Source organism: Solea senegalensis, linkage group LG15 (assembly GCF_019176455.1).
Source record: "Solea senegalensis isolate Sse05_10M linkage group LG15, IFAPA_SoseM_1, whole genome shotgun sequence".
Taxonomy (NCBI): Eukaryota; Metazoa; Chordata; class Actinopteri; order Pleuronectiformes; family Soleidae; genus Solea; species Solea senegalensis.
The window spans coordinates 10,584,894-10,602,195 of NC_058035.1; the positions used below are offsets into that span (position 1 = coordinate 10,584,894).

At 41.2% G+C, this 17,302-nt stretch overlaps 2 protein-coding genes across 7 annotated transcripts in view; one reads left to right on the plus strand and one right to left on the minus strand.

Annotated features, from left to right (window-relative positions):
* LOC122781430 (signal-induced proliferation-associated 1-like protein 2) overlaps positions 1 to 11,809 on the minus strand; it is an 80,034-nt gene extending 68,225 nt beyond the window's left edge. For all 6 annotated transcript variants that reach the window (XM_044045073.1, XM_044045071.1, XM_044045072.1 and 3 more), the window contains exon 1: positions 11,635 to 11,809. The gene's annotated coding sequence lies outside the window, so the exon portion shown is untranslated. The remainder of the gene's footprint in view (positions 1 to 11,634) is intronic.
* Positions 11,810 to 13,682: 1,873 nt separating this feature from the next.
* Positions 13,683 to 16,265, plus strand: map10 (microtubule associated protein 10). The gene has a single exon (XM_044045216.1). It carries the CDS (start codon positions 13,799 to 13,801, stop codon positions 16,157 to 16,159), a length of 2,361 nt encoding a protein of 786 aa, XP_043901151.1. The 5' UTR covers positions 13,683 to 13,798; the 3' UTR covers positions 16,160 to 16,265.
* Positions 16,266 to 17,302: the final 1,037 nt, after the last annotated feature.

The following is a 17,302-nucleotide window of genomic DNA, read 5'->3' on the forward strand; positions in this document are numbered from 1 at the left end:
ATCTGTCAACTCTGAGCCACACGGGGCTGGTTTATTCATGTTTCGCTCTCATCAGTTTCTATTTACTCAGTGTTCTTGTAGTAGAAAGGCAACCATGTGCAATTTTAGGACATTGCAATGTGTGCTATTCAGCAATCTGCGGCTCTAATTGCAGAGTGAGAGGAATTTTCTACATCTCTTGCACTGAGGCCTAACAGCTGCAGCTGGCATGGCATGCAGTGGGTGTGTTTAATGGAGGTGTGGTGGCTAAGAGGGTGTCAAAGTCTAACCACCCTCTGTGAGCCATACACACATGTGCACCTATGTATAAACACACACAAATGCATAGTGTTACAAGAACAGATGCCCATGTATGCTTTTGTCTCCATGTGCAGATTAATAACATGGATTGTATACTAAAGCATTAGGTTGAATACTCAAAAATATGCTAGCCTAGCTCTACTGCCAGTCATAAGCACTGCTAGCACTTTACTTGGTAGGCGGGGTGTGGGCTACGACTGACGGCCGTGCCAGTGAGATACGTAGCGTGGCGTTATACCGGTGCGACGACAATGAACGACAACACTGAACGCAACACAACAGAAAACAATGGAGGCCATCCAGCAGCTCTTTTTCCCCTGCTTGCTTTGTGGCCATTTGTCTCAACAAGCAGGCGTTAAAAAAACACCGGTCACAAGGGAGCGACGTCATTGTGTCGCCAATGCAGTCAACTGTCATGGGTGGAGCCAGTCTAGCACCACCCTGACCATAATGTACCCCAAGAGTGCCAAACATGGCCGGACATACTGCATGTATGATCCATAAAGGTGTTGAGAAAAGGAAGAGAAGGATGATCTTTTTAGCCTTCACGTCTCCTCTCTATCCTTGTTCATACCTCACTACACCCTGATCTTACCAACCCCCTTCCTGAATGCTTAATAGAGAAAAGTGTCCATGGAGATGAGTGCGGATGAATTCATTCCCTCCACCAAGAGCCAAGTGCACTAATCGGACCTGACGTGATGGCCCCCAGTGCTCGAGAGACCTTTGACCTTCAGAACTGATCGAGGCCAACGATCTGATGAGGTGCTCTTATGGCAGGGGGAGGGGAGAGTGCATAGACGGGGAGAGAGATAAAAACATGTAGCTGTACAGCACATTACAGCATTTGCTCCAGAGAGATTTGGTGAATACATATGGAAGCCCTTTGGCATTAATATTGATGCATTTCTGAATGACATGAAAAGAGTTGGATTCTTTAATGTGCTGCCACCACGCTCAAGCATATATCAAGCACATGATGAAAGAAAGTGCACAGGAAGGTGTCTGTCCATAATCATAGAACTGGCCAGACTTTACCCCGTCGTCCCAAATATGCTCAGATTTCTAACCTCAATTCCTTATCTCTAAACTGCAGCAGGCTCCAAAGAATGTCACCAAGAAGGCAGCATTTAGAGAGAACACCAGGCACTGGAAGCTGTACAACATGAATTTGGGTTCACCAACCGGATCAAACAGAAAGTCTATCATTTAGGTGGACTGAATTCTCAGCATTAATAAAGCCCCCCAATGCCCAGCAATAGTACATCAATAACAACTATACAGTATGTTTACATGCACAGTTTAATCGAACTCAGGCCATAGTCTGACCAAGACCGAAATTTTGGTGCATGAGCAGAAAGCCAAGTACAAATCCGGTCCAACTAAGTATATACATGTAGGAGTAATCTGACTATGAATCGCATTATCCAGGTTTGTCCGATTAAGACTAGCTCGATTTTAGTTGTACTAAGCAAATTATGTTCTTAGTCCGACTAAAATCAGTCTTTTAACATGCATGTAAACTCACTGACTATCTTCCAGTGTGATTGCCCTGGAGCAAAATCCCATCAAGTAGAGGCTCAAGGTTAAGGGTGTGTCACCTTAAACCGTCCATTGTCTACTAGAGCAGTGCATTTGAAAGAATCTGGAAATACATGCATATCCTCATACAGGGATAAAGACAGGACATATTGCAATATATAGGGATACTAAAAGCAAGGTGATATGCTGTAATTTCCCCCCACAAACACTATTGGAGTATTTTAAGAATAGCTCCAGTACTAAAAATAACACTGTTATATAAATATCCAGGGCTTTTCGTCTAGTGAGAGGAGTGGAAAGAGAGGGAGAGACAAATGACCAAAAGCCTGCTGTCAATTGTGTATTCATAGGCTTAAATACAACACAACAGAATATTTCTGCCATAAAATAATGCAATACATTAGTGTATCAATATTTCCCTACACCCCTGTTTTCTATAATAAGAAAATGTTCACAGGTCCATAACATTATGCACTCTAAACCTACGCATGGTCCCACAGGAAATTGTGCTGCAGCAATCCATGAAGTCAACAAACAGCAGCACAGATGAAACCAGGTTTGTTTGAGCAATGTCTGGGGGAATGTAAGACAGTCCCCAGATCCTCAGACTTAGATGACCTTTCAGTGAAAATTAAACAAAATGACAGGAAACAATTAACTGACACTCATTTCTCTCTTTACCCTCCCCAAGAAAATGTCAAATGTCACTACCTGAGAGAATGGATCTTGGTGTGTGACCTAATGAGAGCAAGTGTGTATACAGGCGTTTAAATCACCTGATAATTACTTGCTTTCTGCAGTAACCTTGCTTAGAGTCGCTTAATGAAAAACTGCTTCTTTAATCGAGGACGGAAAGTCAGAGAAATCTGGTTAGCATGAGTTTCCTGAAAAAAAAAAGCTTAGCCATAAAAATATCACTGTGGGAAAGATAACACATTTGCAACTTTTCCTGTGTAAAGTCAGTTAATCAACAAGTTGGAGGCTTGACCTCTGTCCTTTGGTGTTTGTGTTCCCCACCTAAACAGAGATTGCCTTGAGACAGATGAGAACTGTGTAATTATACAGCTGCTCCTGTGGTCAGATATACAGCACCTGGCTATGTATCCAGCAGTAATGTGTTCATTGTGTTTTGGTCAGAGCCAATGCAGCCCAGAGCTGCTCTGTATGTGGCCCAACAGTCCTGTTTACATTTCAGAGAGGTTCCACGGGCTTCCAGTAAACATAGCCTGGGGAAAGTAAGCAATGAATGAATACACAGTGAAACCGTTAGGCATTGTATGAATTACTTGAACGGGCCTCTTGTTAGGGTCTTCAAATAGTGTCCGAGACACTGTTTACTTGAATGTGTTATGCAATATCCTTTCTTTAGCTTCTTCTTCTTTTAAGGCAGTAAACCCATATAAAGGCTAGCAATCAGTGTCAAATGTTTTGCCCCTCTAGCTCTGGATGCCACAGAGTCCCACCCCTGTGGCTAAACTCCAAACGTCCACAGCAGCTTTCAATACACTTCAACGGAGAGGAGGAGGGGAGCAGTTGATCTCCCCCACATTGGCAGCCACTGTGATTATAGAAGCAACTGAAAAGAAAAAAAAAACATCAGGCCACTGTCACTCTGGATCATTATTCTACGTCAACAGCCTTTACAAATTGCATTAAAAAGGAAGGACAGTCAAAATGATGCAGCAAAGAAAGAAGGGGGGGGGGGAGACGGAATAAAACTCCTCTAGCTTTGAATAAGCTCTGCTTGGCTGAACTGGGTCTCTTTAAACACATTATATACTGCTGCTGCTGCAGCAGCACCATGCACAAGGAGAGGCCAGTCTGAGTGCAAGGCCTGCACAGTTCAGCCTCTCTCCGTTTTAAGTTGTCCTTCCACTCTGTGCAAAAGTGATTCTCACACACACCAATAACTCCAGTATCTCAGGCTTGGCTAAAATAGCCATGGAACAGCAAGTTACAAGAATAGGCTAAAGGCAACATTGTGTACATGTATTTTTGTGCTTCAGTAAGTAGATAACAAGGTTACAAAGCAATGCCCTGGTTTAATGGAGTGCATGATTCAAATGTGTAAAATTAACTGAACTATAAAAAGGAAAAATATGTATGTATCAAGGATGCTTACGCGTTATAGCATTTCAGTGTGTATACTGACCGAAAAGGAATCCACAAAAGAATGAAAGAATTGAAAGAATGTTACAGTGTCTCAGACTGGTTCTACCCAACACTTCAAAAGATTTTTCCGGACTGCAACACAATCAAAACAACTGCAGAGCACCACTATAAAAAAAACAAAAAATAAATTTAAACTGAAAATGATCACAGTTTTGGGATTCTTGGTATAAACCTCAAATATTCAATAAACTAAACTCATTATAATGTGGACCAGAGGAAACACAACAATATCCTTCTCCTCCCAATATGTTAAGTCGGAGCTTTTAAAACAACACAATGACAGACGAGAGACCATGACAGGACTTTGTAATTTGTCTCATGTCAAGTGAGCTGGCAACATGAAAAGAACGAACAAAAACAGACAGTTTCTCACAACTGATAAAGGGCTGATTAGGAGAAATTTCCTTCCTGTAAAAGGGCCGATACCCAGAAAACATGTACATTCCTTTTCAGAGCTGCACTCAAAGCAGGAGGACAAATCAAAAACACCAAACAGCCACTAACAGCCTGAACAAATATCCCTTAATTTTTTTTTTAGCTATTTTGTATTCCTACTTACAATGTAATACTTACAAATGTGTTTCACATTATACAACCCCACTGTTCATGTGGGTTGAACTGAATTTCAACAGACCCATATGCTCAACAACAGTGTTGAAGCACTGCGGTGCACTGGTGAGGTTAAGTGAAGGATACTTGTAATAGCAATGCCTCAATGACTCTGTCATTTACACACACACACACACACACGCATGCACAAGCGATAAAGCTGCGCACTTTATGGCACATCTGTCACAGCTCTGCTCCATTTGACTTGATAATTACAATCAACCTCTATCAGAAACAAGTCAGCGTAGTTATACGCTTTAAAAACAACTCATCCGATGGCTATTTGCTCCTTGGCTCACCCCGGGTCGATTAGACAGTCAAGGGCACAAATGTTTGCATGAGGTGAGTTTGAACAGTACTGGCCTAGATTCTATAATAACACCTCTAGTTTACTATGGCTTTGGAGGAGTCCGATATGGCTATTATTACATACATACATACATATATATAATGAGACAGACAGACAGACAGACAGATAGTATCAATAGAGAAATTGGAGAAATTGCAGTGACAGACGGTCCAGGTTTCTCTCTGTCAGACAGAGCAGATGTGATGAACGTTTTAATTGCATGTGGCAAGAATTGTTTTCTGTACCGGTCCTTGTGACAGCAGCGCTGTCAGAGTCTTTTTGAAAAGGTGCTCCACTGTCTGTCCAGTGTGCGGTGGAGAGGATGATCCGACTTATCCATGATTGACAACAGTTTGTTCAGTGTCCTCCTCTCCACCACAGCTTCAAATGTTTCTTGCTTGCAGCCGATGATGGCACCAGTTTTCCTAATCAGCTTATTCAGTGTGTTGGTATCGCAAAGAACAGAGTGCTGGCAACAACAGACTCATAGATCATTTCCAGCATCTGCACAAACTGAAGGATGTCAGCTTCCTCAGAAAATAGAGTCGGCTCAACCCCTTCTTGTATACAGCCATGCAGTTCAGTCTGCAGAAGATATTGACTCCCAGGTATCTGTAGTTCTCCACCATCTCCACATCTTCATTCAGGATGCACAGAGGCTGCAGCGCCACCACCTTCCTCCTGAAGTCAATGACTGTCTCTCTGGTCCAGACCATGCCACAAAATCACAAAATCATCAACTAGTGTCCTGTACTCCTCCTCCTGTCCCTCCCTCATACACCCAACAACTGCAGAGTCATCACAGAAAATCTGCAGGTGGCACAAATTCAGTGGTGTATCAGGTTAACAGGAACGGAGATAGCACCAGTAACACCCACCACCGTGTCAGTCAGGTAGTCAGTGATTCACGACATGGTGGACGCATGGACAATCATCACCTACAGCTTCTCACTCAGTAGCAGAGCTTGAATGGTGTGAAAGTGATTCTCACAGTGCAGCCAGCACCATCCACAACCCCCCACACTGTCATGATTTATGACATATTTATTATCATTTTTATGAGCAAGTGCTTGAAGTTAATGGTCTCAGTTTCTAGTTTTAGGTCTTCTTAGAACATAATGTCAATTTTGTAAATTATGTTCACATTCAGAGCAAAACAGACAATAAAACAGGGTAAACATGAGTGGACGTGGGTGTTGTACAGTAGGTTCCTGGTTCCTATGACGTCTGTGAATTTCCTATTTCAGAACGGACGTGGCTCTGGCAACTTCACGAATCTGGAGGCTTCAAATTGGAGCCAAGTATGCCATCTCTTGCTTGTCATAAGTGCAATTCAATGAATGAAAAGAGATACAGAGAGAGAGAGAGAGAGAGAGTCTTCAAATCCCACAATGGAATGCAATATAGACTCTGTATCTGGCTGTATACAGACAAGCCCTTTATTTTTCGCTACAGTAGGAAGGAGGTATGCACATCAGCATTAAACCAAATCCCTTCTTATCTCCCATTGGAGGTTGACAACCAGAGGTCAGTAGTCTCGATTGTCTGGGGCTGCTGAGGGGAACGCAGTCTGAGTTAACCCCGCGGGTCATGACTGGTCCGTGGTCTCAGTGGCCGCCCAGTTAATGATTGGCCAGCATTCATTCTCTCCATTATGGCCCAGTGACAGACATGTAGACAAAACATGTAGGGAGAGTCAGCAACTTTCAATGGCCTTTTCACCAACATTCCTGATATGGACACTAATGAGTCCCAAAGGGAATAGGAGGTACAGACATAATTCATCTTGGCAAGACACATTTTCCTACATGCTTGACAAGTGCAGATCCATAATGCATGAAAATGATGTTTTTCAGAGTGACATTAAATTATTGAATCAGTGAAACAAAGAATGATCCTACCATGCTTACAGCTCTGACAGGGGTATTTGTCGTGCAGTCCACTGGGCAGAATTTGTTGTGAAAGGATATCAAAGGCTTAAATAAAGCCATTGTGTGAGGACAAATAGATTCAGTACAAAGCCTTTCATTTTGACGCGCTGCTCTATAATCAACAAGAATGTTGATTTTCCACAATGTTTAGTAATTATGATGATCATAATCTTCCTTTAAAAACACAGCTGACCTGTTTCACCGTTACATTTACACCGTTACATCAGATATGCAGAGTTGATGGTTTTCTTTCAGATGAAAATACAGTATATCCCATATTAACATCAGTGTTGACTAATCCACAGCCATACAGTAAAGATTATATGTAGCTCCATCTGTCAGTCGCATGAAACTTTATGCGGGGTTTCCAAAGGTCAGTGTTAAACACGAAAACACTGGGTTGATCCGCTTGCATGACCAACAACAATATCTATAATATCTAACGTGTAAAGGTACTGCAATATGTCATAGCTTATTCAATGTCTCCAGTGCAGCGAAAGCACTATGAATAAGATCTAACATGAATAAAGGGAAGCATATATCATCCATGGCTCTGGCTGAAGTTATCAGATGACTTGTCTTTTCCATTAAACATACAGCAACGAACGAACAAGCAGTGATGGCAAAGTCGGTCATCAGAGGTCTCAAACCTTTAACCTCCCCACAGCCACCACGCCTCACCTCTTCCTCGGTCCTTCAGAAAGTTGGGTGTGTGTGTCAGCGGAGGTTGACAGTGTCATCACCAGCAACAGCGCAATCGACATTTGACTTGTCATAATACCATCTGCTCCATCCTGCAGCTTCCGCTCATGCCATGGCACTGCTTGCGGCCAGTATGACGGCCAAGCAGCTGCCTGAGTGGCATGAGGGTGGTAAATTAAAGCGCAGGGAGAAAGAGAGGGCCTGGTGAGGCAGCTATTTTAGCTGATTTTATTTCTGTATAAGATAAACATTTGAAAAAGTTAAAAACTGCAGCTTTCCTCCTAAAATGTACACAACGGAGAAATTTCTTTTTGAAGGGCCTTTAAACGATGTGATCGAAAACATTCTGTGTCAAATCAACTGCATCTACTAAAAGGTTTAACCGAGGGAAGGTCACATTAACCAATGATACATCTATTAGACACAGCTAAATAAACATGCTCGTGGCACATGAGGCCATGGTCCACACATACCCTTGAGAAACACTCCACAGGCTGTAACGTCTCATATCAAACAACAAACGAAAGCACAGAGCCGTGGCGGACTCGAGGGATCTTCCTGTTGTTCTTTAAGATGCGCACTGACCCAGAGATGCATTTTGAAAAACGTCTGCCGCTGAACTGTTTAACATGCGGTCTCGATGCCATTACACTGATTACACATGAGAGGTTGTAAACTGAGCACTTAAGACAAAAATTATGAAAGACCAGATAAGAGCCAAACATGCTGACCTTGACGCAGTGAGAGCGCAAGATCCTTTAATAACCGTGCTTCAACATTCCTCAGATAAACATGTGAAAGGTTTATGGATACTTTTTTATTCCAAACTAATGCGAACCATTGCTGGCACTGATGTAGCAAATAATTCAGGAGCATTTATGGGATTGTCCACGTTATACATGATCCAAGTGATTACTCGGCGCACGAGAGAGTTATTTCCATTCTTTGTCTGTACACTGACAAATAATATGTTTCTTTGTGTGTACACAGACAAAGAAGCATATTATGCACATTGCTCAGTAAACCACACACATCCCTGACAAACAGAACCTTATTGGAACAGGGCACTGATTCATTAAAAAAAAACATTGATCTAATGACGACATCTGTGCTTTCCCTGACAGTGATGAGTAGGCTTAAGTCCTTCCATAAATCTAGACTGCAAACAAAACAAAGGCTGACAAAAAAGACGAGAGAAAGTCTGGCTCTCACAACAGAAGCGGGCAGCATGTGATCCCTGTCTGCTGGTTGGTTGGTTTTGAAGCAACAGGATTTGGTTGGAGAAGTCTATTGTGAATCCTGGCCGGCCAGCCAGCCAGCCGGTCAGCTGGCACTGACCAGACCAGGTTTCCTGATCCCCATCACATGCATGGCATGTGGAATCTGTTGGTAAGGGGTGCCACATGGTTTGGCATGCTTCCATGGTACAATAAGAGAAATGCATACCACTTTACAAATGTGGTCTGAGCCTTTAGTCATTTTTTCTTCAGACGTTTTACAAATCTGTATAATCAGCATTCACTCCCAGGTCAAAGGACTCTGCACTGCACACAGGTTTTTCAACGGCTTCGACTCTAATCGACATCAGTGAGAATGTACAACCCGCATGAACATGCCATTTTACTCTTCATCTACTCTGTTCTTGCCAGAAAAGCACCATTTTCAGTGCAACACAACAATTCACAACATTCCAGCCATTAGCCTTACTGGTTGTAGCTATTGTTTCTTTTAAAACTTCATCAAACACATAATTTAAATGATTGGGACACCCACTGGCAATTGGAATGGTGTTTTAGCAGCTTCAGTCAGATTTAACAAACATTGGTACAATAATTTTGCTCAAAAGAAAGATGCTTCAGAGACTGTTAGGTGCCGTATCATCCACAACTGTTGGACAATTTCCAAAACAAAGCCCCATACATGTGTGTGTTATGGTAATATCGTCACAATTAATTTCTGTGTCACAAAGACAACACATCAACGGCTGTAACTCTAGTGGGGCGTCTCCAAGCTCACAAGGCCAGGAGACATCCTTAACAGCTCTGCAAAGATAACAACTGGATATGGCCTGCGGGCATGTCACAGGACGCCGTTTCTCTGCCAGACCTGACAGGTGCCTTATTGTTCAGCTGAGCATACATTGTGCACATAACTTTATTTTGAAAGACATATCTATCCGGCTCAATTACCCCATTGTCATTTAGTCATTCATTAATCGCTTTTAGAAACAGATGAGAAGACATTTCTTGTACGAGGCCCTCTCTGAACTCTATCGATTGCACAATGCTACATATCTCTATTCAAAGTACAAGTGCAACGTTTTACCTTGCATTGTTATTGTTGCGGTTGCTGAGTAGGCCTACCTCCAGCAGTAGGACACCTTAACAGTCTAATTTTCTTCCACATAAGGAGAGAGCCTGTATTTAATCCGTCTTTCAGCTTCAGTATGTGGAAAACTGTTCACTGTCCATTTCTAACATAATTTTCCAACAGAAAAATCTCCATGCCGGCAAAGTGAACCACTTCAAATGAACGGTAATATAGGTTAAGTATTGTGTGCAAATATGCATAATGTGGAAAGAGGTTAATTAATAGAAGCAGCTGCACGATGATAAGGACAATGATCAGATTAATTGGGGGCTTTTTTTGTGTGCTTGCACAATAAAAGCATATTCTTCACATATCACTACACATGTCTTTATACTCATTCAGGAGAGTGGTCAGTTAATGGAATGCCTCCCTGAATGCTGGACTTCAGCCAAACAGTGCATTAAAGGAAAATAAATTAAATGTTATACTAGGTCATGGATGTTCTGAATCCAATTCAAAACACCCTGGCTGTACCTACTTATGTGAGCACAGCCCCACTGAAAAACTAATCTTTCCCAGACATAAAAGGCTGTGAAATATAATGGTCTTATTGATTTTAATGCTCCAGCTGATTTGTTCAGACAGGAGCTGTGAAGCCAAAAGGATATAAACCCAGACCACTGGAAATTAAGCAATGGAAACTTAGATGTACACCCCAGAGAACCTGGATGTTGTGTCTGCAGCAGCGGACTGGGCCTCTTTGTGTCCTTTTATTGGGGCTTTAGTTATTGTGAAGGATAAACTTCCTGCAGGAAGACAGCAGAGGACATGGTACTGAAGGACAAACAACATTTAGGCTTGTTTACCCTTTCACTGGAGTAAACAATGCACTGTCTACTGAATGCAAACGCAGAGAATAATAAGAAGAAGAAGAAGAAGAAAAAAGCACACGCTGTGTACAAGCAGCTTTTGATGGATATTATTTATGGAGCATCAAAACAACTCTGATGTTAGAGGAACGTGTCCTTTGTCTGGACACAATCTCCCGCTGCACCAGGCAAAGTTCACCCAAACAAGCAGCACAGCGGAGTGGAGTGTAGGCTCTGCTGTGACTGCTGCTTTTATTAAAATCACAGTCAGGACAATTCAACAAGCATATGAAGGCTCTGCCACCCGCGACCGGCTGGACAACGATGCTTTTATCGCCCCCCACTGTTTTCATGGAGGCACTCCACCAAACCGTTTCATTCAAAAATATTCCTAAGAAAACCCAGTCCATCTGCCCCCCCAGCCCAAATCACACACTATCAACACCACCAGTAATGTGACGCACTGACAATATCATTATCTTTTGTTTAAAGAAAATACATGGAACATATGCAATAGGAAATTAAACGTGAAACTTAACCCTTGACACAACATCGTCCCGTTTTCATGCTGCTTCGTAGATAAATGAACAACTGGAGTAAAATATAAGTCACCAACACAACACAGCTCACACACTATATATGAATAGACACAAATATGAGGCTATACATAGACGGCTTGCTCTCCCGTTTCTCCGTCTGCGTACAAAGTAACTTTATCCTTTGTGTTCACGGTTACCTTCCGTGTGTGCCGTTACGTACACGGCTCCTCACTTTGTTTTTTAAGCTACAGTCCTACTTTTCGCTCCGTGGTTCGGTTCACAAGACACGGACACGGACACTCGACTCTTACCTCACAGTGTGACCGGGAGTCCTGCGAGCTGCGAGCTTGTTCGTGAGTGAGTTATCCTTATAAGAGTGGAACATATAAAACCAGGCGTATCTGCAGTGGTCGCTCTCTCTCATCTCACTCTCTCGGTCTCAGCCTCCAGACTGAAGTGGCTCAGACCACAGCGAAATCCATCCAACAGCAGCGGCAGCGGCGGCGGCAGCAGCACCTATCCGCTCCTATGATGACAGCACGCAGGACAGAGGCTCCGCCCACCCGACGCTGCTCCCAACTCTCATGTTATTTCTTTTTTTGTAGTTTGTACCGCGTGTTTTTGAGGGCAGTTTCCCAGCATGATATGGATAATATAATACATATAATGCATATCATTTACATATTAATCTTTATACATTATGTCTCATGACACCTACAGTTCCTATCTGCACTCATTATCTCCGTTATGTGTTTGATACTGTAATAAATAATGAATATTAGTGAATTTTCTCCATAAAAAGAGTGTGTATGTATGTATATATATGTGGTTAACAAGTTGTGCTTAATCACTGCCCAATGTAAGGTTTATGCCATATCTGCCCTGAATTATAAGTATTGGTAATTATTAAAATCATTTTTGTATGTTCCTGTAATGGTTCATACTCCAGCACGTAGAAACTCTTTAACCAATATTATATTTTTAATGCTAAAATATAATAATTGTTTTCAAATTTACTGTTTTACCAAAATAACTGAAAACATAGTAAAGCACATAGGCTACGTATTTATATGAATAAGATGTGAAATTGTGGTGATTTACTTGAATTATGGAAAACAACACAAAATAGTTTTAGTGGTTGAATATAATGCTTCTCAGAGAAGCCCAGTGTGCTGGATCAAATTTGGGCTTAAAAAGCTGAATTCAGTTATTTGCCAAACAAATAACATTTTTAATTTGAAAGATTTCTAAAAATCTTTATGTTTTCAACAGCAACAAATGAAGAAAGGATTCATAAAAATGATTGATGCTGATAAAGTATTTGATCAAATAATAATCACGTTTAATTTTTAAAAGTCATGGAATACATGTACTGTATATTTATGTTTTGGTTAAAAACAAATAAGTATTTCTTTTTATTGCATTACCTCTATGTTTGTTTCAGAGATCTTTTTTGTCCTCAAAAAGATGGTCCAAGTTCCTAATTGTGTGATTTAATTCAATTGTATTCAAAACCTCATGTGCTTCACCTCTGTTGTCTTAAAAAAACAAATCACTGTTGTTGTTGAAAGTCTGTTGCAATTAATTTCATCATTATTTTAGTCCCCAAACCCAGTAGGTCCTGCAGTGGCACCATCTGGTGAACTCAAGAAAAAGTTGCCCCCAAACTTGACTTTTCTAAATTATCATTGTCATATCCATGTGCTTGAAATTTGTAATGCATTTTCATAAACACACAAGAATATTCTCTCTGTAGTTTGATCGTGAAATAATTTACTGAGCACACATTGTGGAGTAAAAAAAAAAGGTATAGTAGCTTTTATTTTCATTCAGTTCATATACTCATTATCTCTGTTTATAATGTGTTCAATACTCGCAGTGAATAATTAATATTTGTGAAACGGTTGATCTCAATGGGTCTTTTATCTGGTTAAATAAAAATAAATAAAGTTAAATCATTGGCCAGGTATGAGTGCACTTAATTTAAATCAAATTTTCTGTATAAACGTACACATATAACAGATATAGAAACGAGGATAACAAAACAAGTAATTCTCATCAACTTAAAATATAATATTATGTGGGAAAGTGGAGTAATTTCTCTCAATATTGTTTGCCTATGTTTCTTTATTATTTTTTTGTTTTTCCATACGTGTTACATACATGTTGTTCGTAAATTCACAACTATTATCTTTATTTTATTTTTCTTTTCCTAACCCTTTTTTACTGTGTGCGCTACTGTAAGAATGCAAATGTCCCTTTATGGAACTGTTACAGGATAATCTTATCTCATCAGGTTAACGTCTTAAGTACTAAAAATACATTTCCCATGTTGCCTTGCAGCGCTTTATGACGTAAAATGCACGCGACGGTTGTTTCCATGGAGCCGGTTTGAGCTAACGTTAGTGGAATATCTCAAATTCGCTTGTTGAGTCATTTATCTGCGTGCTGTCTCGCGGCTACACGACTTTCAGGATGTCAGGAGGAAAAAACGTCGAGACTCTGTTTTCTTTTGAGCTGTTGGTGGAAAATATCCGAGTAGAGAAAGACACGAACGTCTCCGACCAGCTAGCTCTTGCTGTTCGACTGCTAGATTTCCCAACATTGCTAATTTATTCTCCCCAACAACATGCAAGTGATGACATAATCCAAGCCGGGCAGCATGGACAACATATACGGGGAGAATACGTCTTTTACAGAGGCAAGTCTTGTTTCTTCCTCATGAACTTGAGCTCCCTGCACACACACCTGTCTAACACTCCTCTCTATGTCATGGTGCTGGATGTGAAAGAGGAGATTCCCAAATTAATCGGCTCCTCCTTGATATCAATGGCTAATGTGATGGACAGGATCATGCAGGATGTGGCCGAGCATGGTGTTTCTGTTCCCTCATCACATGGAGAAAAGAGGCACGTCAGCATGTGCAGCCTCACAGGGGAGAACATTGGATTCATTTCCCTGAGTTATAAACTTATAAGTCTGGGGACTAACTTACTGCCACACACTGCAGACGGGAAGACTATTGGAAACACGGGAGTACACGGAGGACAACATGTGCAAGAAAGCACGGAGGAGAAAAACATATCGAGAGAATCGCTTCCTCTTTCCCATCTATCCACACGAAACAAAGCACCAGCAAGTTCAAAAACCAGGAGAAGTGATGACCAGCAAGAGGATGCTGCTGTGTTTGTCGCCACCGAACGCAGCCTGAGAGCCCAGACCTCTCAAACACTCCCTGAAAATGAAAAGGAGGAGGATTTAAACATATTCTGCCCCCCACAACTTTACTACAGTAAGTTTGCAGAGGAAAAACACATGAACACTAAAGGGGATAACAAACAACTAATTCTAGACTCTGAGGTGTTCACAATTGAAGACTCATGCTCTGAGGATGAGCTGATGGTTGGTCTAAGTGTCCCAAAACTGGACCACAGAGTGAGATATGATACAAAACCCCCAAGAAACCAAGAAAAGAGTGAGGAGAGTCCTAGTGGCCTTGGGGAAACTTTACAACAGCTGCCTCTACTCAACGCTCTTCTTGTTGAACTCTCACATTTAAATGGTCAAAATCCTCAGCAGCCCTTGCCCATTCATCCCAATCTAGCATGGATTTACAGGTCTGCATCCACAGAGCCTCCACATTTAAGAAACTCACATTCTCCAAAAGAAAATTCTACCTCAACAGTTAAGCCCACAACTGTACAAAAAAAGGACAAACAAGTAGAGGGTTTGCAAAGCTCCAGTAAGTCTACCAGGAAGAAACTTGTTTTTGGAAGCACCAAAACATTCAATATGAGGTTGAAACAAATTTCTCCTCACAAAGTACAACGTGAATGTATTGAATTAATACAGAATAATAAACAGACGAGTGTGGCCAAAGTAAAGTCAAAGCCACAGGATAAATTGGTAAAGTCCAGCCAAAAGAAATTCTCAAATCTCAATGAAAATGTTGAGACAATGATGCAAAATATAAAAGTGGACTCAATCACAAGAAGACAAAGAAGCCTGCAGGGGAAATATCATGATGGACAGGAAAGAGACTCTGAGAGAATTTTAGAAAAACCTTCCCCTGCTGAGAGAAGAGACTTGACATGTATTCACATTCCCAGCGTGGATAGTGACAGCACTGCCCAAAACAAAGAGAAAAGTGAACATCAGAGTGAATCCAATCAATCACCGCCTGAATCTGGCAGACACAGAGGGGAATTTGAATCCTTAGGAAGCAGCACACAAAGCAGCCGAAAGTCTTCATTTTCAGACTCCAGTGAGAAAGGGAACGAGGAAGAGGACTACGCTGATGACTTTAACAGTCTCAGTGATGCCTACTCTCCTGACCCTGTGAGTAGTCCAGATCCTTCTAGAGTAAACACTCCAAAGTCTCCTGTCTGCTCCGACTCCTGCAACCCGGACTCTGCTTCACTCCACAAGAGAGCTGTGTTCCCTGTGCCCCTCAAAACGTCCAGCTCTCCACAGCGGTCTCTGAGGGCCACACACATCATACGACCTCGAACTTGTGCCTCTCTCCTCAGCTTTTCCTCCGATGCTGGTGACAGAGATGAGTCGGCTTCCTTACAGACCATATGCTCCAGAAAGCAGGTGATGGAGAGCAGCGGAGTGGAAAGAAGTGGAGTTGCTGACAGTTTCCTATCAAGAAGTCAGAGGAGCGAGTCCAAAACCAGCAGTCCTGTTCGAGGATTTTCCACAGGTTCTGTGTCTTCCCTTGAGCAACAGGAGGCAGAGGAGATGAAGGATGAGCTTGGATCTTTGGATATTAGAAAAGAGTATCAGCATATATCTGAGCTAGTGGCCAGAAAACTCCCTGGTTACACCCTGTGAGAAATGAATGGCCATTTATATTAAACTGAACTGTACATCTCTCATAAATATGTAAATGTGCCTGTTTTACTTTGAGGTATTATGTAATAAAGAAAAGCTCACTCACTCACCTTCTACTGCCTTATCCTTCACATGAGGGTCACATGGTCACTGGTGCCAATCTCAGCTGACATGGGGAGAAACACGGGGTACACCCTGGACAGGTCACCAGTCCATCACAGAAACCACATAGAGACAAACACCCATCCATTCTCACACCTATGGTCAATTTAACAACAATTACATCTATAAACCAGTGGATTAATTACAACCTGGAAATCTCCCATTGCTCCAGGAGTAGCTCCTTATTAAATATCTGACTTAAATAACACCCACTACTTTGCATATTATCCTTGATATAGTGTGTCAGGACAGAAATCCTATCATGATAATAAAAAAGTTTCAAATCAGTAAATAATTATTCTAATTGCGAGATATGAATTAAGTTGTGCTCCTGTGTGAAAATGGAAGAAACTGCTTAACTGTGGTTAAAACATTTTTATGACCAGAAAACAAAAAACACTTGTTAAACAGAAACATTTCAATTATTAACAATAACAGAGTTTAATAGCGATTATGTTTTTAAATAATAGAAAACATGATATTGATATTGGAAATCATATCGCAGTATGTATTGTTATTTAATTATTTTGTTTTTTTCTGCAGTTTGCATTGCATGACAATTGAACCACAATAGTTTAAGGCGTTAAAATGGTGTCACTACATTACACAATCCTGTAGTATATATTCATCAGCCACTTTATTAGGTACACAGATTAAGCTTCAAAGACTAAGTTCACTCAGCTACAACCTAAAAGAGCACTTTTTGCTCACAAACTTTCATTTGCCACAAGTAAATTTGTAAATGGATGAATTTTACTTTGTATAAAATACAGTATATGCCGATTCATTTGGTGGTATGTTTTTACAACGGTACAGCTGAATTAACATTATTAGTTCATTTATGAAACAAAAAAATATATAGTTTGTACAGTGTTAACGATGTCTGGTAAAGCTGAATTTGCTTGTTAAATAATTAAAAAACTCGTAAGAACTCAACCGTTTCCCAAAATACGTGCTGTTGCCCACTGCGCATGCGTCGAC

Coding starts and splice junctions, on each gene's coding strand:
- map10 (XM_044045216.1), top strand. CDS start 13,799: ATGTCAGGAGGAAAAAACGTCGAGACTCTGTTTTCTTTTGAGCTGTTG.